The following is a 27,093-nucleotide window of genomic DNA, read 5'->3' as shown; positions in this document are numbered from 1 at the left end:
TCTTTCTTATCCTTCTTAATTTTTTATTTTGTATGCATTCTAATATTAATACATCAATAGGTGTTGATGTATGTGTATATGCATACAATTGATTTATATATATCAGAGGCTGCATGCTTACAAATTTATTTTCTGGTAGGATGCACAAAGATTGGATACCACTGTTGTAGGTCACTGGATCAATTCCTTTTTGAGGCAGATCCCACAAAACCAGTGTTGCTGTTACTGTTGCTTGAACATCCTCATCCACAAAGGCAAAGGCTGCCTCTGCTGGCTCTGCTTGTGCTCAGAGCATTCACATGGGCCTGGGGCTGCTCTTTCCAGCCTTGGGCAAGAACAGTGATTTTGAGCAAAAAGTGACATCTGACTGTAAGCCTTTTTTGGTACTGCAGTTTCTTGTTGCTGCAAGTCTCAACAGAAGACTTTGTGAACTCTTTGTAAATTACTCTTGTGCTAGGGGACCAGTGAAGTAGAACAGACTTGTAAGCTTTTGTGTCAAGTTGTTTCAATGCTTACTGCCTTGCAGGATGGAGTCATTAGGCTGTTGGAGAGAAGTACAGTCACAACTGAAGAACCAGATCTTACTGTCATTGACTTTGTGCTGCTTTCTTCTAGATAATTAGTGAGGATGTTCTGAAGAGTACCTGTGATGCTCATCAGCTCTGCATCATTTCTGTCCTGCCTCATATTCTTGACACAGGTACACATACAAGCAAGCTGACTTCTGTACGAATTTGTCACTTAAAACATGTAGTTGTGTATTTTAACTTGTCCAATTCTGTTTAACAAACAGGAGCTTCAGGAAGAAATTCTTACCTGGATGTCATGTTAAAAATGGCTGAAAAATACAAAAAGAAAATGTGGGGGTAAGTGTTGTTGTCCATTGGTCATCTTGGAAAAGATGTGATCATTTCTGGGGGTAAATGGGATAAAATTTGTATGATACTTGTTTAAGCTACAGAAAGGGTTGTTCCTTGTTCAGGGTAGCATATCTTGGTATTTTACTAATTACTGGAGAAATGAATGCTGTGACTTTAAAATAGCCCTTTTTAAAAAATTTCATCCACCTCTCAAATTCTGCATTTACAAGTGATATCTAAGCATTAATGAGATTAAGCATCTTTTACTCTTGTCCTGAATAATCAAGTATTTTAGGGAGGTTTCTTTTACCATCTTTTGCTGGTTGGTGAATGTGCCAGTGTGACTGTTGAATTCTCAAAGAGACAAGTAAATTGCAGTTCATTAGCATGTTTCATGCTCTCAAAGAAACAGGCCAGCAGGCTGTGCCTTTACTCCTTCTTCTCTTAGGTGCAGGTTAGAATCTCTTGGACTTCTCAGGAAAGTGAGAGCTGTTCTGTCACACTGACTGCTGTGAAGAGGAGCAAAATGGCATGAAAGCCTGGGGGAAAATGCTGAGATTGGCTCATTCCAGAGGTTCCTCAGGGGTCTTGCCAAGATGAGAGGAATGAGGACTGAGTGTCCTTAGCTAGAAATCCTCCATAGTGATATTTGGGCAGGACTTTGGAATCTTTAGATCTGTGACTTAAGTCCTTTTAAACCTTCCCCTTAATACCAGCTAAAGTGTAGCTGTGTGTTCACACTGCTAACATAGTTCTTCCCCTGCACTGTGTGTAGTGGCTGTTCTTATCCAGCTTTTGGTGGGTGTGTGAGGGGGACTGGCCGAGAGGTGCTGCTGAGAGGGAGCTTTCTTCTGTTATAAGGTTCAGGATCAGGAGTTTCCTTTTCCCTACTGACTTTGAAAGTGTCAAGGGCAATACAGAGCCCTGCTTGAACTCTGCAGGGTTGCAGGATATGTGATTTGAAAATTATTGTGGTGCCTATCCTCATTATTAGTTTCCTATTTCATCTTTTCCTCAAGGTGGCTGTGGACAGAAGCAGGTGCTCAATCAGATCTTGAGAGCTCTCTGGGGATTGGAGGCTTTGGGTATCCAGCAATGGCAGCTGTTAATGCTCGGAAGATGAAATTTGCCCTTCTGAAAGGATCATTCAGTGAGCAAGGGATTAATGAGTTTCTCAGGTATGTAATCTTTAAGTGACTTAAATCTTTCTGTATCTAGGGCTATGACTCTTTAGACTACAAGCACACTCCTGCACCACACAAGACTTGCATGGTTAAGGGAATTAAGATGAGAATTCTGTGGAGTCAGGGAATGGTTTCAATGGCAATTGCAATAAAGCAGTCATTACCTCTTTTGGGTTGCAGAATTAAGTTGGCCATTTAGACTTAGATAGGTAGTTTTAGTACAGTATTTGAAAACAGAAGTAGACTTTGATTTTGAAAAATTCTGTTTGTCTTAAGAAATAACTTACTAATGAATTCCGTTTAATTCAGGTGGTGCATTCTGACTAGTCATTAGTAATTGGAAAGTCCCCAGTTTGGGAATCACAGTGGGTGCTCTTGAAGTTCTTGAGGTTGTATATGTTGCTGTTCATCTTTCTGATTCAGTTTGGTCCTGTCTTCCCCCTCCCAACTTTCCATTCTCCTGGCACTTGATAAATTGATTGGGAGAGTTGAAACAATCCATCCAAAAAGTCAGTAACTCACTGCTCAGCACAAGTCCTGTGAAACTGCCTCTTATGTAGCTGGGCAAGAGCCAGTGCTGAGAAGAATGGAATAGGGAAAGGAAATGAAGAGGATGACAGAAGGTGGCAGCAGCACTGAAACAGAGCAACTAAACTTAAACTATTACTTTAGTGTGGTCAAACTGAAGTGGGAACTCTGCTTCCACATTGTCCTGGTTTATGGCAGATTTGGGAGAACAATCCTAAAGGGGTTCTTTTAGAAAGTAAATTTAAGCAGCCCCTCCCCCAACTGGTTTGGGAAAAGATTTCCTTGGAGAAAAGTGGAAAAAACCTGTTTATTTAACAGGCAAAGCATTTACCAGCACAAAAAAAAAAAAAAAACCCAAAACCTATATTTAACAATAAAAGCTCTCGCTGCTCTGAAGAGGTGACTAACTCAAAGTCCCCTCCCTGGGCTGCAGTTCGGCTCACTCAGTGTGTTACCATCCCTCCAGTGCTGGAAATGCCATGGCTCAGGCCCAGCCTGGTGGGCCACAGATGTGAGCTGCTGGTACTCTTCTGGGCTTTCAGTCCAGATCAGGTTTAAACCATTCAAAAAAAATAAATAAAAACCACAGTCCAGGGAACTTCTCTGCCTTAGCTAGCTAAAAGCAAAGTGCTCTCCTGCTGTCTGTCTGTGCTGCAGACAGCACTGTTCAGGAGAAGGATGTGGGGGAGTGAGTGCAGTTTCTGATAACAAACTGTGCGCTTCTTCTCTCTCTCCCTTTGCTCTTGGAACCACTTTTAAAGGTGCAAAACTTATTTCTGGCCTAAACAGACAAATGGGGATAGAAGCATTATGAAGTCACCTCAGGACACACATAAAGGACCAGCTGCTGTAAATTATGCAAGAGCCCTTGAGACCTTACTTTAAAAGTGTTGTTTCCATGTTTGTCCTTGGAGAATGGCAGAGAAACAGCAAGAATTGCAAAAGCAAATGCAACAGCCTCTCCCCACCTTGCCATAAAAAGCACATTAATTGAATGCAGTTCCTACTGGATTAATGGAATCAGTGCTATAGTCTTATCTGTGAAAGTGATCAGACTTTCTTCTTAATGCCAAAAAAAGGAACATTCTTAGGGCATCAAGTTAAAGTCAGGATACAGATGCAAGAGAAATACCAGATGGTTTGTACTAATGCACATGAAAGTGTCTGTCTTTGTGAAACATGGCAAATTCTCTTAGTCTGTCCATCTTAGTGAGGCCTCTCCTGGGTGAGGCTGGATGGTGCTTCAAGGACACAACAGCCAATTTAACAGCTTATATTGCATTAGGTAATTGGTTTGGTATTGTCTTATCATGCAGCACTGCTTGCTAGAATAATCTCTTACTGCCAGTTCAGCTCAGCTATGCTGCCTAGAGAAAGCAGTATGATCATGGCTGGTGTGGCTGGCCATTCACTCAGCTGATGTAGGCAGCTTCTGCAATCTAATAAGCAGTCTCAGCAGTGTTGACTACAAGTAAGGAAATTGGCACTATGAAGAGCAGAAAAACTGTCAACTCCATTTGGGGAGGAATGCTAATTCAGTCTTGCTTGCCTCTGAAAGATGCAAAGGGATTAGGTCCTCAGGATTTTAATGCTGGGTTTTTTCAGCAAGCCTAACTAGCAAGCTCAGGATGGAGTGCCTCTAATAAAGCTGGTTACCTCAAACCCTGTGGAACCCATGGAGGCTGCCTCCAGTAAAGAAAATCATTGGTGATTTCCACTAACACTTGCAGGTGACTTCCAGAACTAGAATTACAGGCTCCTCTTGGAGTTGCTTTAAGTGATAAACTGTTAAAGAGGCTGCACTGATCTGATTTTTACACTGCTGAACTATGAAATAGTGTATCTCACAGATGTCTTTGAATCCACTTGTGAATTTTCAATGGTGCTTTAAGAACTCTGTAATTTTCTGCTTCTTGAGGTTTTTGCATTCAGATAGTTTAGATCTACTTAAAGAGATGAAATCTTGAACTTGTATTCCTCTTATCTGAAGCAGGCTCTGTTCCAGATGGTTGGAGGAATTCCTTAAATTTAATTCTATTTGTTTTTTCTCAGGGAACTCTCTGTTGGTCGTGGCTCTACAGCACCAGTGGGTGGTGGAGCTTTCCCCAAAATTCATTCAGTTGAACCTTGGGATGGCAAAGATGGTGAGGTAAGAGATACTCCATTTCTGAGAGTGCTCAGCAATAGTGTTCAGAAGTAACTAACAGCTGTCAGTGTGAAAGTTCCTGTTCTAACAAGATTGTGGCAAGTTGTGTTGATGGTTTCCCCTTATCTTAATCCTGCCAGCAGACCAAATGGTACATTGATCATCTGACATTGCAGCCCAGATGTTCCTCCTGCTGTTAGGATGTGATCTGAAAGCTGGATCACTTGAGGCAGAAATGTATTACCACTGCTGACTAAGGGAGGTGGTAGTGCATGCATTCAACACCCCCAGTGTTGTGGAGTTTGAATATGCTGACCTTGCCATCAAGGTTTTAATGCCAGAAAGCTTTAGGTAAAGCCTGTGTAATAAATAACATGGTGACCAAGTCTGCCTTCTTAAGGTTCAACATTGGTGTAAAAACCGAAGTTACTGCAGCCTTTGATCTACTCCAGATAGATAAAAACACAGAATAGGGTAGTAGTTTTGTTACATTGTTTATTTGTATAGCCTTCATCTGGAGTGTTTTGATTAGTGAAAAACCAACCTCCTACTCTAAACTCTGATCACTTGTCCTGTGCTTAGTGCACTTGAGAGTTTTGTGAATGAAAGAGATGACAGGAGAGAGCTTTACTCTCAGGATGAAGTAAGAATCTTTCCAACTCAGGGATCTCCTGGCACTTCTAAACATGTACTCAAAACCTTCCCTTTTTAACAGCTTCCAGTTGAAGATGACATTGATCTCAGTGATGTGGATCTGGATGACTTGGGTAAAGATGAGCTGTGAGATCTTCAGGAAACAACTTTTCTTGGGAGAGCCTGTGCAGCAGTTTGCAGCCTGGATCACAATCAGACAGATATTTCAGTGGCCTTTTTCTGGAGAAGTAGCACATGACACACTGTGCTAGTGGATGCACTGCAGCAGTGGACTGTACGCATCTCAAGAAAACATTGCAGAAATTCTATGAATTGTCATAACCAGTAAACTTGATTGTATTGTGTAACAAATATTTTGAGGACAACATGGATATTTCTTTGGAACATCTTGGGTTTTATTTTGTTGATAATGTGCTGTTTGAGTGTTACTGGAGGCTGTTAGTGTAACCAATTTTAACTGTAATTTTTTTCATGGAGGTGGAAACTGCTCAGCTTCTGTTTCAATTAAAGAATAAAATATTTTTTGACACACAGTGTTAGTCTTGTATAGAGTAAGAAAGGTGCACATAGTACAAGCAGTCCCATTTTGGATGACTCTTCAAAGTGAACTTTAGAATAGAGGTTTGTGCAGAGGGGAGTCCTAAACCACCTCCTTGCTGTGAGATCTTGACAGTTTGGCTAAAAAGCTTGATAAGATGGACAATCTTAGTTTAAATGCTCTTCAGTCTTCCTTTTCCTGTTCCTTCTCAGGGGCTTTCTCTTTCTTTGTGCCAGGCTTCATAAGATCATTATAACAATGGAAGTGGGATTGCTGCTGCAATGAGAGATGCTGGGAGCTGTCAGTCTTTTCCCCTGGATTAGTGATGAAGCTAATCTCTGGTTTAGGGCATAAGGATTTCCAGGTGCTAACAGACAACCACCCTGGTGCTGTCTCCAGCAAATAAAGTAATATTTCTTCACTTCCCATCTGGAATTGTTTTGATCTGAAATTGCTATTTCCTTTGGAAGGGGAATCAGGACTGTGAATAGGGATGTTTACTGCTGCTTTTTTAATAAAAATACCATTATTTTATTGCTCTCTATGTCTTGTATATTGGTGTGTAGTGAAGTGACCCTGATGTGATCAGCTTGTTTATAAATAAGGAATGAAAGAGCTGAAAGATTCCCCTTCTTTCAAGGAAATAACATAATGTGGATATTTGTCATCTGGTGTGTGTAAGAGATTGCCCGTAGTTCATCCTCATAAAAGACAGTGTCAGAACCATGGGCAGCCAGCAGTAACTGCTGATGCTGTGCAGGACATGTGCTCCAACTCTTAACTCATCCCAGCAGATGAGCTGTAACACAACTGTTCTAACTGAAATATCTTTACAAAAACTAAACTCATGAGTACTTGGGACTGTAAATCATATTATGATAAGTTCCACAGCACTTTCCTCTTAGGCTTTTGGGGTTTTTTGTTAAATTAAAGGAACTTTGGGCTTTGCTCTGATGCTTTCTACTTTTTCTGTTTGGATTTTTTTAAGTTTGCTTTGTTAGAAAAAGAGGACTGTATACACCTAGTAGATCCGTTAGCCACCATACTTTTTAATTTGCTTTATTTCAAGTCCAGTAGATATTCCATCTTTGTAATTTACCAAAAAAATAAATACTACCATAGTACCTCTGCCTCTGAAATATGTTTTTGTAAAACTATGAATAAGAGAGAACTTTTACTGTAGTCACTAAAAATTACTAGAAGTGGTAGGAAGCTCATCCTGCTACAGTAGTTGCATTTTAATTTGACTTTCAGCAGCTAAAGATTGTTTTACAGTAACATGACAGTCTTGAAACTTAATAGATGAAGCTTGAGCAATTCTTCTTTAACTGCAGTCAAGAAGACTGAGGTCAATCTTGAAATAGACATAAGGATAGTATTCTTGATTGCTCAGTTGTAACCCAGGGATGTCCATGCCAGGCTGCAAAAGGAAATAACCACTTTAGTACCAGTAAACCTGCGCAGTTCCAAGCTCCAGGGGATTGCTTTTGTGCTCCTTTCCCACAGGTGCAATGGAGCTTTGTATGTGCCATGCTTAAGGTGGGGAATTCACTGAGAATCTGCTCTGCTTCTTGTTTCAGGCTGCCTAATGTAATTAGCATTGAGTATTCATGCCTGTGCTGTTATGAACTTGTAGCATTTTTGCGTGCTTCAGCTCACAGCAACTCATCTCTGTGTTCCCGTCGTGCAATGGGACCCATGCTTGCTGGTTTTAGGCTGTTTTGAAGGCCTGCAACCTCATTTATTGCTTAAGCCTAAATTGTTTCGAATTGTAATTCAACATACGGGGAAGGAGAAAGCAAGTACTGCTGCTTTTTGAAGGCGTAGTTATTTATAAATGACAGCCTTTTACAGAGGACAGAGGTGTGACAGTCCTAGGTTTTAGTTCCAAATTAATGTTTCTTGCTTGTGTCGATCTGAATGTTTATAGTAGATTTTAAGCTTTTTATGTAGATGAACAGCCATAATTGAGCAGACCTGTTTTGGTAGCAGAGCTACCTGTACTGGTAGCTGTAAACATCAGATGCTTCAAGATGCAAGCAATCTCTCTGCATCTGCATCATAATCTGAGCCTACCCTAATCCAGTCTGTAACCAGCTGGGATTAGAGCTGCATCCAAGACTCCTGTCATGGCAAGATGTGAGCAGATGCATGCTCTAACCCCATTACAGTGGAAATGTTCATTCAGCTAAGCTGAGAGAAGCTACAGCATGTGCACCTGCAGTCCAAATACATACATCCATTATACTTGCTGCTGCAACTTCATCCAGGTGCTTGAAGACCACGTTCAGGACATCTCTCAGGCGCTTCACAGACTTCCTGTTTGGCTGCAGCAGCATTGCTTGGAAATTCACAGGGAGGCCATACCTTGGAACACAACATACCTGATCACCTGCTGGGAAAGGCCACAGCCGTCTGCTCATGCCCTTCTCCCTCCTCAGCCTCCAGGCATGCCCACTGGTTGTGTGTTGCAGAATCTACAACACTGCCTCCTTATTGAAAAGCCTTTTCTTTTTGAAGCCAAAAGTCAACTAAACAGTGCCTTTCTGTTTTCCCCTTCCCTGTAAGTACACCCAAAAAATCATTTTTCACCAGATATGTATGTCACCTTTTTTGTGGACGTCTATATTGTCTGCTGTGAGCTTCTGGAATGGAGTGTGTAAGGCACACACCTCGAGCAAGACAAAAAAGGTGAGTAAGGGCTCTTCCCACAAAGGACCTGCACCAGGAAGAGAGCTGTACATTTTGACTTGCCCAGGAATCTCTGCCTGCACTCTGTGTGTACTCACCTGAGGACAGATTCAACAAAAACTCTCAAGGCTTTCACGTGAATCCAAGCCACAAATGCTTCACTGAAATTCACCTTCAGCCAGCGCAGTAAGGGGCCCTGTGAGACCAGAACAGTGCTGTGATCCCCTCGCTGAGTGAAGCAGTTCCATAGCTAGCACTGCCACTGAGGCCATCATGGACTGCTGGGATACTTCCCAGGCAGCCTGATAGTAGCTCCCAGTCTATCAGAAACTCAAGTGACCTTGGCCAAATCATTATTTTTGTTAATTATTATAATTTTATTATTATCATTATATATGCCTCAGTTTTATGGGCTAAATGAGCTCACCAGAGACAGTTGGAACCATAAAGCCATTTCTGAGAGAGGTGTTTAGGCACCCTGGTAGCAAAGGCTGCCACTATGTGGGCCACCAGCTCACAAGGTGCTACTTACATATTGTTGCTTCTTGTCAGAAGCTAATTTCATCAGCTCTTCCTTTTCACATTTCAGTTCCTTCTCATCATAATAAAATTCTCGAACCATGAACCTACAATTGAATGACATTTGCTCTCACAAGCCTTAGTCCAGGCAATGTGAAACTCATTTCTTTTTTCCAAGGAGAAGCAAGTATGGGAAGTTGCTAGCCATTTAAGCCATTTAACAAGTTAAAGTATGGGGAGGGTAGGAGTTGAAATCACCCCCAGAAAGCCAGCAGAATGAGAGCAGAAAGGGCAATTCCAGGATCTGTAACTTGGAGCTTAAAGAACAGGATCACTCATTCTGCTACCACAGCTCCTTCCCACCCTGCCTTCTCAATGGCTTTAGGACCAACAGAAACACAAGCAGTCAAGAAGTCCTAAAACCAATGATGGATTCAGCATCCTGCACACACAACAGGCCTCACCCGATCCTCATCTCTTGCTAGCCTGCCCTGCCCAGCAGTCAGGGCTTCTTACCTGTTCTCCCTGGCTTTAGCCTTAAAGTCATCCATCACTTTTCTAAATAGGGTCACAGTGAAGAGTCCTCCCTCTGCATCCTCAGCAATCATTCTGTGGGAGGGAAATCCACTGCTGTGATTTGACATGGCAAATCCCTCATGCCTTTTTTACCTACCTCATCTTCCTCTTTTGCAATTCTTTCTATTTTCGTTTATGATACTGAACAACACCCTGCTTTTTCAAAACTGCTGTGACAGAAATAGGAAACAACAACTCTACTTGCACTGGTTACTCTATCTCAATGTAAAACTCAATTGGTTTAGTTCTTGAGCCCACTGAATCCACACACATTCTGTCTGCCTGATTTTTCTGTGTTTCCTGGTAATATTGCCCCAGCTTTACATGCACTTGTGTTTTCGTCACAGGCAGTAGACAAGACAGCTTGTTTATTTCTCTATGCTTTCCACCTTCTGCATTTCAGGTAATACCATGGTCAGCTTTTGTGCCCTGGACTGGATCTCATAGTCTGCATGAGCTATGTAATGGAATATTTAAGTCCCAGGAAAGATTTTTTTTACCCAACGTGAAAGAATGCATTAATATGGCTTTTGCTAGTTCAAATGACAGTATGCTGAATTATTCTATGCTACAACAGGAAGCAATTAAAAATGCATATTTAGTGTTTCATCTTTTTATAAAGTACTTTCCATAAAGCTCTATATGATTGCATATGTCTGAACTATACCTCAATTAATGTAATAAATTGCCTGTTTTACACAAAAAGAAGCAACAGTCTGGTTGAAAGTAAAAACGAATAGATTACTGGAAAAGAGAAGCTAATTGTAAAAAAATCTGACCTTTCTTTCTTTCATTTGTACTTTCCTTCAACAAACTAATTTCTATTTGAATTGCAAATATATTAATGTGGAGCCTATGCATTTAGGCTAGTGATTTCCTCTAGGATCCACCAGTTTGAGGGGCTGAAACAAGACAGGGATCTCAGAAACAAACACAGAGCTTAATTTGGAATTTCACTTACTTGGTGGAGCGAGGTACTACCATATCTGAGAGTGATTCATAGGTCTTCTGCCACTGTACATAGCTTGACCTTTGAGCAACACAAACCAAAGCACAGTAAATAAATACTATATACTGGAAAGCAAATGTTGATATATGTAGTTAATTATGCTAATAACTTAGGGTAGAAGGGTTGAACTCTTTGTGCTTGGTTACATCATTAAAATGCATTAAGCCTCTCCTATCCTTTCCTCTCCTAGTCACCAGCTGAGAAGATGCTTCCCTCAATACTACAGGCTGTCTTCACTTTGGACCTTGGCTTCAGGAAGGGTCAGTATCAGGAAATTGATGGTGGGAAGAACGTGGCATATACTTCCAGGCTGCCACACAGTGTCCCATGCTCCAGGACCCCTGCACAAGCTGCTCTGGTCCATGGGTAGGTGTGCTACATCTGCTATGTGCAATCCCAGAGCTGATCTGGTGCTAGACTGCACTCATGGTGAATGCCAGCCCTGTGAGAAAGGAACAAGGGTATGGCAGGAGTTTGCAAAGAGAGAAGACAGAAGAGTGATGGTGCTGTATGTGTGTGTTGGGACAGGGCTATATGGAGAGGAAAAGTTTTGTGTAGGGCTCTGAGGAGAACCTGGTGTAACTTCCCCATTGTTAGCAGTCATCCTATGTATGACCACTTACAAGGGTACAGCCAGCAGAGAGAGATTGTGAGTTGAACAGGTCTAATTCCTTTTAGAGACTGGCTAGGCTGCAGTCAAAATCTGGTTTTCTTTTAGCTCATACTATTCCTATCAGGAGACTGAGAACCCACTTGTAACCACGAAGAACCCTCAGGCCAATTGTCCTGCTCCAGCTTTGGTGCAGTCTTTATCTCCCTCTTTTGTGCTAGCACCACTCTTGGCAGAAATTGTTCTTTCTTCTTTGCTAAGGGCTCCACCTGTGTCCCAGCAGGGCAGTCATGAGCTGCCCCAACCTGACCAGATGTCACCAGGTTGTGGTGCTTAGGCCTGGGACTCAGTGCCACCCACTGCTGCCTTACTTTGGCACCACGACGAGCAGCGTGATAAGGTACTCAGAGTTGAGAACAAAGTCTTCTTTGTGCACGATGTCTGCCAGGGTCCGGGTCAGAAGATTTCCCCTACGGTGAAGAAGACAAAGTAAAAATAACAGTAGCAGGAACTCAGCAGTGCAACATTGGGGGCATTGTGCTGTGGGTGGAGATGCTAATCTATACTGGGGTAGAAGAAGGTCCAGAAAGAGGTGGCTAAAGGACACAGCTACACTTCTTAAATAGCTGTTCTGTTATTTTTACAGCAACTAAAAGACTCAAAAAGTAACTAATACTAAAGGACACAATATTGGTGACTAGAGAAGGCCAGTTTATGCCCTTTATGTAAAACACACCATTCTGCTGCTATTGTTTTTACAGTAAGGGTGTAAATACTTGGGAAGTGCACATCTGCTCCCAGTCATCACCGCATCTTGTGGGAAGCACCTGCTCTCTCAGGAAGCCTGTTGAGCTGCTTGTGTGACTGTACTGCAGGCAGAGTGAAACATGTATGTACAGACCTAAGCCATCACAGCAACCTGGCATTCCTGGACTGCTGTGGACCAGCAGGCTGAGACACTCCTGCTGAACAGCAGCGAGAGCAGCAGTCTCATGCACAGGTGGCACCTGCAGGAGGTCTCCACACACTAAGCCCACCTGATCACATTAATTCCTAGGACATGTAGATAGCCAGGGCTGGCTGTATGTGGCTGGAAAGCACTAGGTGTGAAAAGGAGCTGCCCTCCCTGTCACTGGGCAGGAGTGAAGAAGGACCTAAATTATTAGTTTTGGGTTTGAGGTTCCCTGGGCCAGTCTAAATATTAACTAACTGGCTGGTAACTTATTCAATGTTTGTTCAACCCAAGCTATGTAGCACTGGTGGACACCAGAGTTGACAGCATTTAAAGATGGAGGAATGATGACAAGGAGAATTGTCCCTGGCCATGAGGTCTCCATTCTTCTCCCTCTGCACATTGGTGGAGCCCTGGCCAGCAGGCAGCCACCTGTGCCCTGTGCCCAATCCTGAGTAGGAACAATAGTATATACGAGCATGTGTTGGGTGAGAGCTTGCACAGCATCATCTAACTTGTTTTAAATTTACTACTTACTGAATTTTACCATTCTCCCTAGTAATATCCTAGAAAAAAACCCAGGTGTCACCACTAACATAGGCAAAGACCATAAGCAGATGAAGACAGGAGAGAAAACATTTGGGAAGCCTGAACAGTGCATTACCTGAACCAACAGAAGGAAAAAAAGAAAACAAAAATATAAGTGGGATGCTAATGAGGTGCAGGATCAAGAAAGACAGAGCCCTTTCCTTTGGAGCTTTGCAAATGCTGTTCAGCATATCAGGCACAGCTCCATGTGGCAAAGGAATCCACCAGTTGACACAGCTCATCTAATTTCTGACTCCCTGAAGTCCCATCAGAGCAAAACAGTTGACTTTTCCCAAGACTGCCTGCTCACAATGTCAATAAAATCCTATTAGGAACTTCAGTCTCCCTGAGCTGATTTTGAGATATGCTGACCACACCAGCTACCACCTGTTCTCATTGGATCTCTAAATGCTCAGCATGTTCTAAAGCTGGAAAAGTTGTTCCCACCAGAACACAGCAATGGGTGTGAGCACACACTGCCCACGTTTCGGCCAGCAACAGCATCCCCAGTGCAAAATACTTACATCGTTTTCTTCTCCAGGCTTTGCAAATTTCCTTTAATGTTATTGTACGCAGCTGATCGGGTCTTCAGGTCTGCTTCTATTTGAGTCACTTGCTAAAACAAAGTGAAAAAAGGGAGTCAATGCAGTGCTTGAGGCCTTGCTCTCCCCTCTGTCCCACAACTACCACCTTAACACAGAGACACAGCTGCCAGCTCTCCTAAAACCACCGGCCTGTGGCCAAGAGAGAGCCAGGGTCAGAGCTCCCCTGGCGCAAAGGCCTCTGCAGAAAGTGGGGTTCGGTCAGCTGCTGCTGTGCTAGAGCTGTACCTAAGGGGCAAGTTCATGGTTTTATTTGTTTACCTACATTGAACAACAACACATCATGCCTTTCTGAATGAACTGACAGCATAAATAATTCATTCAGCCTGAAGGCTTTTGATTTAATATCAGACTAACAATTTCATGAAAAACACCTCTGAAGTGGAGAATAATATGGCAGTATATGAAAAAAAAAAAAGAAAATTACAATGGAGGGGATTAAAGTGCACAGAACATATCAATGTACTCTAGTGAATCTCATAAAGGACCATATACTTACAGACTGGATAAATTTCAATATATGTATCATTATTTTAATTTATACTGCAATAGTAATATCAACTGCTTTAGTACAAAGTGTGTGCTTCTGAGCTTGTTCCTGCCCAAACCAAAGGCAAAGGCTCCTCTCCTACCATGAGGGGAGGGATCTCAACCAGTCAAAAGACACTTCCCCAAGCTGACATCTTAAAATCTGGAGTACAATTTACCTTTGATAATGCTTCTGATATATTCTTCAGTGGCTGCTTTATGGGGTATTTGGCCATGTCCCACTCAAACCGTGTCAGGTAGCTAATGAGGTCAACTGAAAATAAAAAGAGATGCATGAAAGCAGATAGTGTACCAGATGGCAGGTCAAGCTTTGGGGAGCAGTCCCCAGCTATAGCTTAGGCATAGCTCTGATTAACTTCGGAGCATTAAAAACCAGAAGCCTACTTCTCAATTCTTATAGAGATTTGATCTAGATCAAATATGCACAGATGACCCAATCTAATCAACTTCCTAAACATCTCCAAAAATTAAAAGTTAAACCAAAAATATTTTTTGCATTACACCTAAAAGTACAGAGAAAGTGTAAAATTATCTGTATCAGTGGGACACAGCAGTGTACAGCTACTCTTCTTCACAGTAAAAGCAGTTTTGTGTAAACTCAATCTAGATTTCTGCAATATGCCTGAATTTAATCCCAGCAACAGCTATCAGAAAAATACTTTGTGCCCAGGATCAGCAGTAATATTCAGGGTTGCTGAGAGCCTGATCAAAGGTACTAAGACTGTAGCAGATCTCACTTCTCTGTGATTCAGTCAAGTGCTCACTAGAAATCAAACAAATGCAGGTGTGATGAGGAATTCCTCACTGACTTTTCACACAAAGGTCCCCATTTCACACAAAGCTAGAGGCTATTTATATAATAGATAAATCCAGTCACAGCATCCAAGAAGAGAAATTCACAATAAGGACCTGTGCATGCAACCCTCAAAACAAAGCACCCGTGGACCACAGGGACCCACAGCTTCTTTCCAGAATGAAGGGGAAATGAACACATACAACACCCAGCTCCTAGAACAAGGTTTTTCCTGTTTCACTGTTTGAAGATCAAGGGCTCTTAAGGTTAGGAAACATTAAGGCTTACATTATGGTACCAAATAAAGAATTCTCCTCCAGCAGCTCATGAAATCAAACAGCCTTTGTCTGAGTCCTAAGAGCCTTTGGATGCTGAACTCACCACTACAGTGTTCTTGCAGACCTTTCTAGGATGGGGTAAAGTCATGCACCCTGTCACAATGAGAAGGGCTGGAATGCCCCCCCAGAAAGTTAGGGAGACGAGGGGAAGGCGGCAGGCAGGGTCTCAAGATCTAGACAAGGAGGCCAGAATCATGTCACCTAAAGGGTGGGCTTCCTTCCAGACCAGGAGGGTAGACATGGAGAATGTCTGGGAAGTTGCTCTAAGGTGATAGGGAGCAAAACAAGCTCAACGTGCTAAGTAAAAGGACATGCATGCTGGGGCACTTCAGTGTTCTTTGCTGCCTTGTTCAGAGAGTTAATTCAGTCCCACAGCAAGGTCTGAGCACAATTTCTTATGGGCTGGACTTTGAGGTTTAGTTAAACCAAGATGCATGAGAAGGAATGTGAAAAACTGTGTAATTGCCATACTACCAGGCTGAGGGTACTCTGCAGTCTCATGTGATACTGAATACCCTTGGCAGGAGAGTACTATCCTTTCCATGGGCTTCTCTCACCCCACAACAGAGTCAGTTTACCCTATTAGATTTCCAAAGCATGGAAAATCTTATGTTAGGAGAAATAGGCTTCTTAGCAAGAGATAAACTGCCTGGAAGGCAGAGAGCCCTTGCCATGGCAGTGTTCTCCCCCTCTTGCAAAACCACAGCTGTGTCAATGTCCCCCACATTCAATGGTCAAGAGTCATAGAGCAAAGATCTAACCCTTCCTGCTGATACCCCATCAGGAATGAGCAAATTTTGATGCACAGGGAGGGTGCAGAAAAGGGGCAAAATGGCAGAAGACTGGGAGAGCTATGACACAGCTGCTGCATGCACACTTCTCTGTTGATGCTTGCTCGTGATCTCTGTGGGGAAGGCAGACAGGTCAAAAATACTTCAGCAACTAAGTTCACACAGCATTTTCAGCACAGGGTACACAACACAAGGATTTCACCCTGCTGCCTTTCTTCTAAGCTTGTGGGCTCAGGCTTTGCAGACACAGGCTCTTTAAAGACAGATACTGACCGATTTATAGCTGATGAGATATGAAAGTTCCCTGAAGAACCTCACATGTCCTTTCTAACCTCACATTCCTTGAATCTCAGCAGCATCCAAATGTTGGGCAGTTGAGCACTGCTTGAGTTCTCAGCCCAGTTTTTCAAGCTCACTCCTGAGTGAACTTGCCAGTGCCAGCTGGCACTGGTGCAGGTTAGTTAAGCAGCCTGATCCTGGGGATGGAAAAAACTACTGTGAACACACTAGCACAGCTGTGTTTAAAATGCCAAGCAGCCCCAGCATCCTGATGCTCCTGGAATGGCATCCCTCATTTATGGAACCTGTTGAGTCACTTCTAAAGGGCTTCACCCAGCTGCCCACCCAGGAGAGATGATTCCTACCAGCTCACAGCTGCCCAGGGAACCCACAGCCTGCATGTCTCATAATCCAACTTACATACCAGCTCTAAAACACAATGTTAAATACTTCCTCTCCAAAACACTCAATTCTTCAAAATTGTTATGATTCCCATTTTGCTTTGTTTTGGGCTCACTATAAGGAATGGCTCCACCACTTACCAATTTTTTAAATTCATTTAGGTTTAACATTTCCATAAATGGAAGAGAATTTGGTATGAATCTTTGAAGGACAGCTTTACTTACATTTCAAGAAAGGTTGTTTATGCTGTTATGATATATTAAAAGTTTCTATATTACACAAGCACACATTTCCCTCTATAAGAGGAAAATTTGCATGTGGCTGCTTTCAACTGTTATCCACCGAAAAGTTGAGAGAGTGTGTGTGTGCAAGTTCATGTAACTAAAAGTGCTGTATTTTTTACTATTTTGCATTTTTGTTCCTAAAAATCTAGCAAAAAAACTTTTTAGACACATAGCCACTACCAAACTGCTAGTGGGGTTACATACAAGTGAGCTAAAGCCAGTGTTACTTAAAACAATCTTGGGATGGTCAAATAGTATGAAACAGGACTGTACAACAATAAATCATGTCTTATAATTTTGGTTCTGATTTCACAGCCTCAAGAAAGTGTTCAACTTTATAGTTCTTTTACTAATCAGAAAGGGAAGGAGGAAGAATTGGTCCAGTAAAGTTGCTGAAGCTTATGAAGACTGACACTGGAATATATTAGGGGAATCCTCATATACTAAAGCTGACTTCATTTTTTAAGATGCAGTCAGTAATCTTATAAAGGTTAATGCCCTAATTCAATATGATTTGTTTGGATGACCAACCCCAGACAGAGGAAATTAGTAAGACATGCAAGCAATTTCCATATCCTTCTAATAGAACACATGCAGAGCTGATAGGGAAAAAATGGTGTAAAAAGGGGAAACAGAGGAAATTAATGAAACCTGTTGTTTCTCAAGTCATAGGGATATCGTGATCAAGCTACGAGGTTGTTACTTGAGAAATCCATCGTAACCTGATCACTGTATCTCTACAACCAGACCAAGACTTGTGTCTAGCACTAATATACACAAATGCATGCATGGAACAACACCACAACCATCAGTCCTCAACATACTTTGGAGACATTTCATTTTATCCTTTAGCCCTGAAACACAGCAAATGGGATTATTGTATTTCTCGAACAGTTGCACCCATCAAACATCAGTTTTATATCATTCAAGGACATTTCTAAAAGAACTTCCTCCCCATCCTTTATTAATACAGGTCTGAAGTATAACATTGCAGACAAAGGGAGATGGAGTGTACACTCTTAGTTTATCCAAAAAGCATCATGCTGTAAGTCTGTAATCAGCATGCATACCACATCCAATTTTGTTGTATTTTTCCAGAATAGCTGGGGAATGCAAATTACTGACAGATCACTGACAGTTGTCACACAACCATACAGAATGTGATTTAGGTGCCCTTAAGAAATCAAGCCCAGGCAGGGCACAGGAGTGTGCTAAGTCATGTTAGGAGTGAACAAGAATGTCTCTTACTTTCATCTTCACTCCAAAGTTAGCTTCTGCTGAGAAAAATGGGAGCAGGCTAGACACATTCTTATAAAATGTTGCTGATGGTTGTCCTTTCTGAAGTGTGAGGGTTTCAATTCCACATATTCATATTCTGAAGCAAGCAAAAGCAGCATCAATGCATTTAAACCCCCACATTCACAGCACCTACCTCCATTGGCCAGAAGATTTTCCTGGACTTTGTCTTTTGAGTCCTCCATAACTTCTCCTATGTACTGGGCTATTTTCTTTATTACACTTAAGTGTAACAAAAGAAGCTTTGTTAGTGAAGAAACAAAATTATTTAAAAACAGTTTCACAGTGATCTAATAAACACAGAAATGCCCAAACAAAACATTTCTGAAGCAAGGCAGGTTAATTTGCAATTCAAATTATAATAAAAAATCTAGGACACAATGCAGAACTAAATGTCTTACCTCTAAATACACTGATCTCTGCAAAAACATAGGTAATGTCATTTTGCCTGTGTTCTGGACTTACAGAATATCAAGATTCAGTCTTTTGTACACTCATTTTATGCATAGCAGAAACCAGAAGGCAAGAAACTCATGTTTAAAACCCCCAAGGCAATGAAGGCAAAGGAGGCTACATATAGACACTGACTAAAGATCTGTTCCATAGGATGCTAAAGACATTCTTAGTGCTCGCTGAGAAAAGGTTCTCAGAAAATACTCGGGGGAAAATAGCAGTGTTATCTTGCTTGATGGGGAATTTCTTTCTTATTCCTTTATCTTTGCAGGACTCCTTCTCTCTTCTCTTTCAGCATGGTGGACAAGACACTCCTTTAAGGTGTAGGAGAGCTAGATTCAAATCCTTCCATCCAGTCCAGAATAGTGATTTGTGCAGAGACTCTCCTAGAGAACACCGTCTCCACTGTGCCATGTAGAAGGGTAGAACATAAGTAAAAGTAGTATAGAAAGTAATCTTACCCCCTAAAGAGTTGCAGCTGAGCCCCAATTATTAGAGATTGGGAACAGGCCTGATGTTAACAGGCCACAGCTGCAGCCAATCAGCAGAGTGTTATAAAAGAGTGGATTGGTTGGCTGAGGGGAATGGGAGTCAGTTAGCTGCTGAGAGGACAAGGAAGAGTCAGTGCCTGGAGGAGCTGCCTACAAGAACCATCAAGGATCTACAAAACTCTGGCAATATGGAACCCTTGCAATGTAGTGACAATAGAACTCTTGCAGTATAATGACAACAAATTGGTGACCCTGACATGATTTGAGGAAAAGGATTCAAATACTAAAGTATATGACCCCATGGATTCAGGACTAAACTATATAATCCTGTGGATTTGGGGAAACAGGACTCAATTATATAACCCTGTGGATTTGGGGAAAAGGACTTGAATACTAAACTATTGGTAAAATACATCAATTGCAGGTATTAGTGTTTATTAAATATGATTATAAAAGATATTGAAGATAAGTACTTTATAAAGCGAGAAAAGCTGCAAAACTGAACCAACACTCAGAAATATATATATTTGTACTATAATATGTTGTCTGAACATTTCTGTAATTCTTAGTTCTAAATGAAATATATGACTGTGTCATAATGTTAGTTTATTTGAATATGCCCTTCTAGGAATGCTGCAACTCCATATATAAAAGTAAAAGGGGGAATTGTAGAGGGATAGAGCATGAGTAAATACAGGTAGTATACAAAGTAATCTTACCCCCTAAAGAGTTGCAGCTGAACCAATTACTAAGGATTAGGAGCAGGCCAGCTGTTAGCAGGCCACAGCTGTAGCCAATCTGAAGAGTGTTATAAAAGAGTGGATTGGTGGGAACTGGAGTCAGTTGGCTGCTGTGAGGACAAGCAAGAGTTAGTGACTAGAGAAGCTGCCTGCAAGAAACACCAAGGAGGTACAAAACTCTGGCAATGTGGAACCCTTGCAATGTAATGACAGTAGAACTCTTGCACTATGTATGACAACAGTGCCACTAAGACTTTGCCTGTTTTAAGAAATGGATTAATCGAGTCCCTCTAGCAGTAGTCCCCCCTGTCTGTAGTCAAAGTACCTGTCTCATACAGGCTGGAAGACTCTCTGGTTGTTTAAGTATCCTTCTGCACTCAAAAGTATTCACAGAATTTGGCCTGCAGTTCCCTACTGTCTGAGGTTGACTACACCTTGTATAGAACCCTGAAGCCACAAGGTTACTGCCTGACCATTAAACTGGCAGAGACACAAAGTAGACATAATCCTTGGCCTTGTGACAGGGAGTGTAACAGCAGGTTTCACTTCTGCTTCATTTCTCTTCCTTTCCTTACTAAGAGGAGACTGCTACAGCTGCAGATGAGCTGGAGACTGAAAAGGCATCTACAGTGTTTGGACATTGTGTTATGTGGTTGGACAATGCGGTGTTTGACCAATCCTGTGGTTTTCAGGACCAGAAAAGAGACTTTGGGCCAGGTATACATACCATGAAAGTGTTAGAAAAGAGGGTTTTCTTTCATGTGCTGCAAAGCAGTTGCATCTATCTTTGTTACTGTGAAGAAACTTAGAGTCTTGGGAAAGGTTTTCCAGTCCTGTGACAGCAGGGAAAAGTCTGAGATTGTTGATGCTGCCAAGAATGCAATACTCAAAATTTGTGCTATTTGGGGTCAATTCAGTCTGAAGAAGAGAAGATCTTGTGACTTCAATATATAAAGGGCTCCTATAAGAAAGTTGGACAAAGGCTTTTTACCAGTGCCTATAGTGACAGGACAAGAGGCAACAATTTTAAACTAAGAGAAGATTTAGACTGGATATAAAGAATTCTTTACTATGAGGGTGATGAAGCATTGGCACAGGTTGCCCAGGGGAGTTGTGGATGCCCAGCCCCTGGAAGCATTCAAGGCCAGGTTGAATAGGGGTTTGAGCAATCTAGTATAATGAAAGGTTTTCCTGCCTATGGCAGGGGGTTGGAACCAGAGGATCTTTAAAGTAGCCTTTCAACCCAAATCATTCTTCCCATGCCCCTGGACAGATGCAGTTCAGAGTGCCTGTAGGAGGAATCTATACCACTGTGCTCCAGTTCACCTCTCTTTCTCAGAGCCGCTGCAGTGTTTCCCCACCTGGCTGCAGCCCCATAGGGACTCATCTGGGGGTTGTGAGGGGACAGCACGTTTCCCACACTCAGGCTGTGGGGGGGTTGAGGGATCAAGGCAAAGCTTCCCTGACAATTGTAGCCTTACCAAGCACTTCTGCAAATTTCAGCTTGTAGCTAGAGCTGGGTTTTATCTCCTTCATGATGCTCAAAGAGCCCAAAGAACATGTAACAAGACAGCAGGTGGTAAAACCAACAGCATAGCAGAGATTAAAGACATTATGGAGAAAGCAGTTCACAGGGACATGTATAAACCAGGAGCTTCTCCAAAGGGTCTGAGCTGCTTTCAGGACTCTTGAGTGCATCTGGTGGCTGACTGACAGGTGGGAGACAGCTCTGGCTTCTCTCCATGGATATAGAGCAGGGGACAGGTGTGTGCTCTCATGCACCTGACAGTCCTACCTGCCCAGGCAAGGCTTGGCTCCCTTCCCACCCACACATCCCATGGTCCCTGCAGCAGGATACAGCCACACTGTGTGTAATACACTGTGCCAGAGCAATGTTCTCCAGTCCTGCCTTAGCCTCTGTGCCTTGCATTGCATCCTGTGAAAGCAAGTGGGATTTGCTCACCCAATATATTTCCCATGCAAAGACAGAACCTATCCCCTCCACACCACTGATGCCTGGAGCAAATGACAGGAATCAGACCCCTGGAGGAGCCCCACTGACTACACTGATATCCAACAATAGACAGTTTTCACAGCTAAGTATCAGATCTCTGCTTTTAGATTCATTTTAGATGAATCCCATCTTGAGCAAATACCATGATCAAATGATGCATTATAAAAAGAGAGTTTCAGCAAAACTGCTTCAAGAAGTAGTAATAAAAATCTGTAAAGGGAGTAACTCCATTTAAGCTACTATTATGTCTTGTGCAATGTCTTTAGCTTCCAAAAAAATAAAAGTCTAACACTCTTTAAATGATATTGAGAAAGAAAGGGTGCTACCCACCGGGCCTCCAAAACACTGCAGGGAGCAGAAGTCCTGCAGTCTGAGGCCACTCCCAGGTATGCCACTGACCCAGGACCAGGGAGAACCCCTGGGTAAGAGTGACCCAGGAAACTGTCAGCTTTTGAGAGAGCTCCATGCTACCACAGGATGACATGGAAAAACACTCCTCCTCCCTGTGTAAATAAATAATAAAAGTATGTGGAAACAATAGCTCCTGCAAACTCTTGCCCCTTCTCTGCTGTCCTGGCAGGAGGCAGCGCTGACAGGTTTGCACTGCCTGGCTTTACTGGCAGCTGTGTTTATCCAGCAACAGTTCAGCAGGCAGCTCTTTCACAGAACCAGGAACATAAATGCTCAGGTCATCTGAACAGGCTTGTAACCCTCTGGATGCCATTTACTTCAACCAAGTGAGAGTGCCTGGCATTTTAACCCTTGAATCACAAGGGTTTACACATAAAACCTGAGGCATTTATTTAATGCAAAGTACTTTTGTATGTCCTTGTGGGACTCAGTCAGCTAATACCTCTGATTATTCTGTTATTCTCTGTTACTATAATGTTACTACTCTAATGCATTTTTCTTATTTTTCAAAACATATTTCTTACTTTTAAATCTTGTTGATCTTGCTGGTTACCTATCTTGACAGGCAAATGAGACAAACAGGAAGAGTCCTTGCCTCAGCAGACTACAGTGGATGGGCCTCACTGACCCCTTTGCTCCATGTCCCTAGAGCCCATCAGAGGGTAAGAGTCATTACTGGCATTAAAGGGACAATTAGTGCAGTAAAGTGGTGTTCAGCTTGAACAAGCAGCTGTATCGTGCTGGCAAGTAAAGACAAAGATAACAGGAGCCAGTGAGCCTAAGGAGCTCCTACTGACATTTTACTTCTAACTGCCCTCCGTGATCTTACATGGATTCTGAACTCAGCTTTTCAGAACTCCTAATGCTTCACAAAGCTGGGGATTAGTTATGCCTTTCTGAAAAATAAGTTCTGATAATTTCTGGCAGCCCTCAAACCCAGAACACACAGCTGCTTCCTATCTGCTGCCCTGATTAGAGACATAGAATCACAGAATATCCTGAGTTTGAAGAGATCCACAAGGATCATCCAACACTTTCCATTAGAACAGATAGCAGGTATGGGCACTGTCTCTCCCCAAATTTGCCCCCCTTTCCACTTCCTCAAGAATCTCTACAATTGAAGAAGAAGCTGGAACATGTTACAAAGATTTGGGGCAGTATCTTTGGTAGGGTCACAATGGAGATGGTTTTGTTGATAAATTAGATTGCTTTGCCTTGCTTAAAGTCCTGAAGAATCAGTATGGTTTAGTTTTAGGTAGTTCTGTGAGGAGCAGGGTGTTGGACTCAATGATGGTGATGGATCCGTTTCAACTCGAGATATGAATCGTATCTATGATTCTAAAAGATCCATCTTGTGTGCAACCCAGAATTATCATATGCAATCATTCTAATACAACTCTTGTGTAGCACTAGGAAAATCAGGAAAAAAAATGCTATAGAGAAATGTATTCTAGCAGACCAACATTCACCTAAACTGCCTAGCATAGATGCAAACAGTTTATATCAGGGTTTCTGTATTTCTTTGCAACTGCCACACAAAGATCTATGAAAGGATTGAGCATATTTAGACAAGAAAATGCTTATCAGTCTGGACTGGGAGAAAAAAGGCAAAAGACCCAGAGCTAATGCATGTGTCTGTGACCAAAGCTGCCAAAGCAAAAAGTAGAACAAGGCAGAAAAACCCAGCAGCTTATACCTTCACTGCCTCAAAGTCTGCCTTGTGCCATGAAGTATCTTAAAACCTGTCATTTTCTTAGCTTGCTGTACTACATTATTCTTTTGTATGCCCAGGTCAGTTTGTCCCAAAAGGCAAACTTGGGAATTGTCAGCAAGGAGAACATGTGAGTCTTTGCTTAAGTAGGTTTGATACAATATGAGTCAATATTCTGGTTTTTAAGGAGTTTAAAAGCCTGAGAGGGAGCAGTCTGGACTTCATTCAAATGAATATAATCATTAGAGGTCCTCTATCTAGTTGAAAAGGGATAGAAGGTTCAATAGAAATATTCTGTCAAAACAAGACCAAGGAGGGCTTCACATTCTCTAAATGTTGTTTTATCAAGTTTCTGGATGAGGTGGGAGGATGTTCTTTAAAACAAAAACAAAAGCACAAAACAAAATAACCCCACAACCCACCATTTAAAACAGTTTCCTTATGAGAAACAGCTTCCCTAGCACTGCCACTCGAATGGATTGCTGTGCTGACAAAGCAACTGTGGATATAATTCATCTACATTTTAAGGAATGAGTCTTTCTTTGTGATAACTCCATGACAATCAACACAAGGGTTAAACAAAGCCTATCCACTTTAGTCCAGTTGTAGTCCAGGCTGAACTGAGTCAGACCAAGGTGAACACAAGGACATACCATCCCATAAAAACAATGTCTGTTTCTCATTTGTAGGTGGTAAATAAGATCTATTTTACCTTTCAGCAAAGGTATCAAGTTTTCCCAACTCATCTGACAGACCAACAAGAGCATCCAGTGTCCCCACCTATGCAAAAGATGAGAATTAGGTGAAAGATGCACAACTCTGTCTAAGGCTTTTGTTAGCAGAGCCTTAAGGGGACTGACTTGTCCTTAGTACACATGAATTTAACAGTTTGGCAGAAACAGAAACTTATTTACTTGGTGGAAAATAGTAGCAATTTCTTTACCCAAGAACTAGGGCATAAAAAGCCTTTTCCAATAAAGGAAAAAAGTATGTGTAATCTCAAGATTACACATAAGTGTCTTTCTTCCTGTTTTCTCTTTGTCCTCTATCATCAAGCTCCATAGAATAGTCTTAACCAGACAAAATAGTGTCTGGAAATGCACACAAATAATGCACAGATACAAACAAGTCAGATGTACTAAGAGAACAAAGGGAAGCAGCACTTATTCAAAAGGGGGTGTCTGTGTTCTGTTATTACCAAAGCAAGTCTCTCACAAAGCCATTTCTGACCAACATCTGCTTTTTGAATCACTGTCAGTCATAACCTCATATTTATGGTATTGCAGCATATTGCCAAACCTTTTCTTGTAATGTTGCCAGCTCAACATTATGTTGGGTCAATCTAAGAGAGAAGAAATAAATTTTACATAGAACAAATAGAATGCAAATGAGCATCTTCAGATACTCCAAATGCTTTACTTCCTTCAACATAAGCAGACTCTCACCACCACCAGTGGGGTAAGGTCCACAGATGATAAAAATAAGGTCTATGGATGATAAAAGGCTTATCAATCTCTTTGTTGTGCACACAAAAAAGCAACACTCTTTTCTCTGTCAGTAGTCTTGCTGCCATGGCTGTGGATAGTCAGCTGCTCCCTTTGCATTAGCAATCCAGGATGTACCGTGCTGTATGACTTTCATGACTAGGAGCACATTGTACATGGAATGCAATAGATCAGCTATTTAACATCTCACTCATGTTTACTCCTTATTCATCTACCTTTCCAATGTGAAGCTCAGCTTCAAGAACAATTACTTATTTCTCTCTGATCAATTTTCAGTTGACTGAACACAACTCATCCCCCAACCACAGGCTTCTTCTATGCTCTGCATATTATCCCAAATGATAAATCTTGTATTTATCCCAAAAGTCTTTAGCCCTGGCTAATGCTGCTGTTTTGCCCATACACAAACCCCTTCCTCACTTACCTTTAAGTCTGGAATATGGAATTTACTGTTGCTGGACAAGTTGGATTTAGATGTCACAGTGTTCATTCTCTCCCATGCCTGCAGATTTGTTTTGTCTCCTGGGGCAGAAATTAGCCAGAACTCCGACATGATAAAATATTTTCCCTTCGCTGCTGGTCACTGTAGAAACTCAAATCAGGTAAGTGGCTAAAAGAGCACCACACAAAATGTGTCCTTCCCTAAGAACAGAAAGAGTTAGAACAGATCACTGATTTCTTTTCTTCAGAAACACCAGGAGAGTGAGTCAGGCTGAAATGGAACATGACCTTCTCCAGAATGTCACGGAAAGAGTGTGGCTGTTCCTTCCTTCTCAGGATTGTTCCATCCAGTTTCTGCATGAAGAAATTAAGCTTCCTCCTCCCCTTTTCCCTCCCAGCCTGTTCCTTTTGCCTTGCGCTTTAAGTTCAGTGCCCGTTGGGGAGCTTGGGGGCTTCACCAAACCACCCAAAAGTAATAAAGAATTTCCACTTGATAAATATTCTCTCTCAAATTGTTAGACATTTGCAAGGAAAAATGAAAGCAAGACCTCTGCTAAACATAGAGGCTGCAAAAGGTGCCACTGGCAGCACAGAATATTGCTTCCCTCTGTGTTTTTTCTTCCCAGGCTCGATAGGAAGGAGCTGGAGGAAGGCAAGCCCTGGCGTACGGGGACAGTATCGGCAGAGCCACACAGATGGAACAGTAGCGAGAACAGAGGGACAACTACTGTGGCACGAAGCAAAGAGATGAGGGCAGGAGAGCGAGCAGCTGGCACCACACCGCAATCCTCCGTTCCTTCCCGAGCTCCCGCGGAGCATCCCCGCCACACGTCCTGCTCTCAGGTGTGCGGGACAGGGCGGGTGCGGCACTCGCCCCTCGGCACCCGCGCCGTGCCCGAGCGCTGCCAGCCCGGCTGTGAGGGGAGAGGGGGCTCCGCGGGGCACTGCCCGCTGCCTCTCCTGCCCGCTGTCTCTCCTGCCCGCTGCTTTACCAGCCCGCTGTCTCTCCTGCCCGCCGCTTTACCTGCCCGCTGCCTCACCAGCCCGCTGTGTCTCCTGCCCGCTGCTTTACCTGCCCGCTGCCTCTCCCGGCCCTGCCGCTCCCCGTGCCCGCGCCGCTCCCGGCGGCTCCCGGCGC

At 42.5% G+C, this 27,093-nt stretch overlaps 2 protein-coding genes and 1 long non-coding RNA gene across 3 annotated transcripts in view; 2 read left to right on the top strand and 1 right to left on the bottom strand.

Moving 5' to 3' along the window:
- PDIA6 (protein disulfide isomerase family A member 6) overlaps positions 1–7,034 on the top strand; it is a 16,108-nt gene extending 9,074 nt beyond the window's left edge. The window contains exons 9-13 of the mRNA XM_064707719.1: positions 616–700; positions 794–866; positions 1,880–2,038; positions 4,625–4,721; positions 5,434–7,034. Coding sequence (XP_064563789.1) covers positions 616–700; positions 794–866; positions 1,880–2,038; positions 4,625–4,721; positions 5,434–5,502 — 483 coding nt within the window. The 3' untranslated portion in view covers positions 5,503–7,034. The remainder of the gene's footprint in view (positions 1–615; positions 701–793; positions 867–1,879; positions 2,039–4,624; positions 4,722–5,433) is intronic.
- ATP6V1C2 (ATPase H+ transporting V1 subunit C2) lies at positions 6,940–27,093 on the bottom strand. Its single transcript, XM_064707720.1, has 13 exons — positions 27,028–27,093; positions 25,939–26,156; positions 24,722–24,789; positions 18,326–18,411; positions 14,165–14,259; positions 13,380–13,471; positions 11,687–11,785; positions 10,658–10,726; positions 9,637–9,729; positions 9,134–9,227; positions 8,700–8,797; positions 8,148–8,277; positions 6,940–7,330 (listed from the first exon to the last, which is right to left on the bottom strand). Exons 2-13 carry the CDS (start codon positions 26,065–26,067, stop codon positions 7,235–7,237), a joined length of 1,149 nt encoding a protein of 382 aa, XP_064563790.1. The 5' UTR covers positions 26,068–26,156; positions 27,028–27,093; the 3' UTR covers positions 6,940–7,234.
- LOC135445367 (uncharacterized) lies at positions 19,986–26,695 on the top strand. Its single transcript, XR_010439516.1, has 4 exons — positions 19,986–20,042; positions 22,864–22,960; positions 26,023–26,116; positions 26,582–26,695. It is a non-coding gene; the product is annotated as an uncharacterized LOC135445367 (long non-coding RNA).

This window comes from Zonotrichia leucophrys, chromosome 3 (assembly GCF_028769735.1).
Source record: "Zonotrichia leucophrys gambelii isolate GWCS_2022_RI chromosome 3, RI_Zleu_2.0, whole genome shotgun sequence".
In the NCBI taxonomy this organism is placed as follows: Eukaryota; Metazoa; Chordata; class Aves; order Passeriformes; family Passerellidae; genus Zonotrichia; species Zonotrichia leucophrys.
This window is presented reverse-complemented; position numbering and strand designations above follow the sequence as displayed.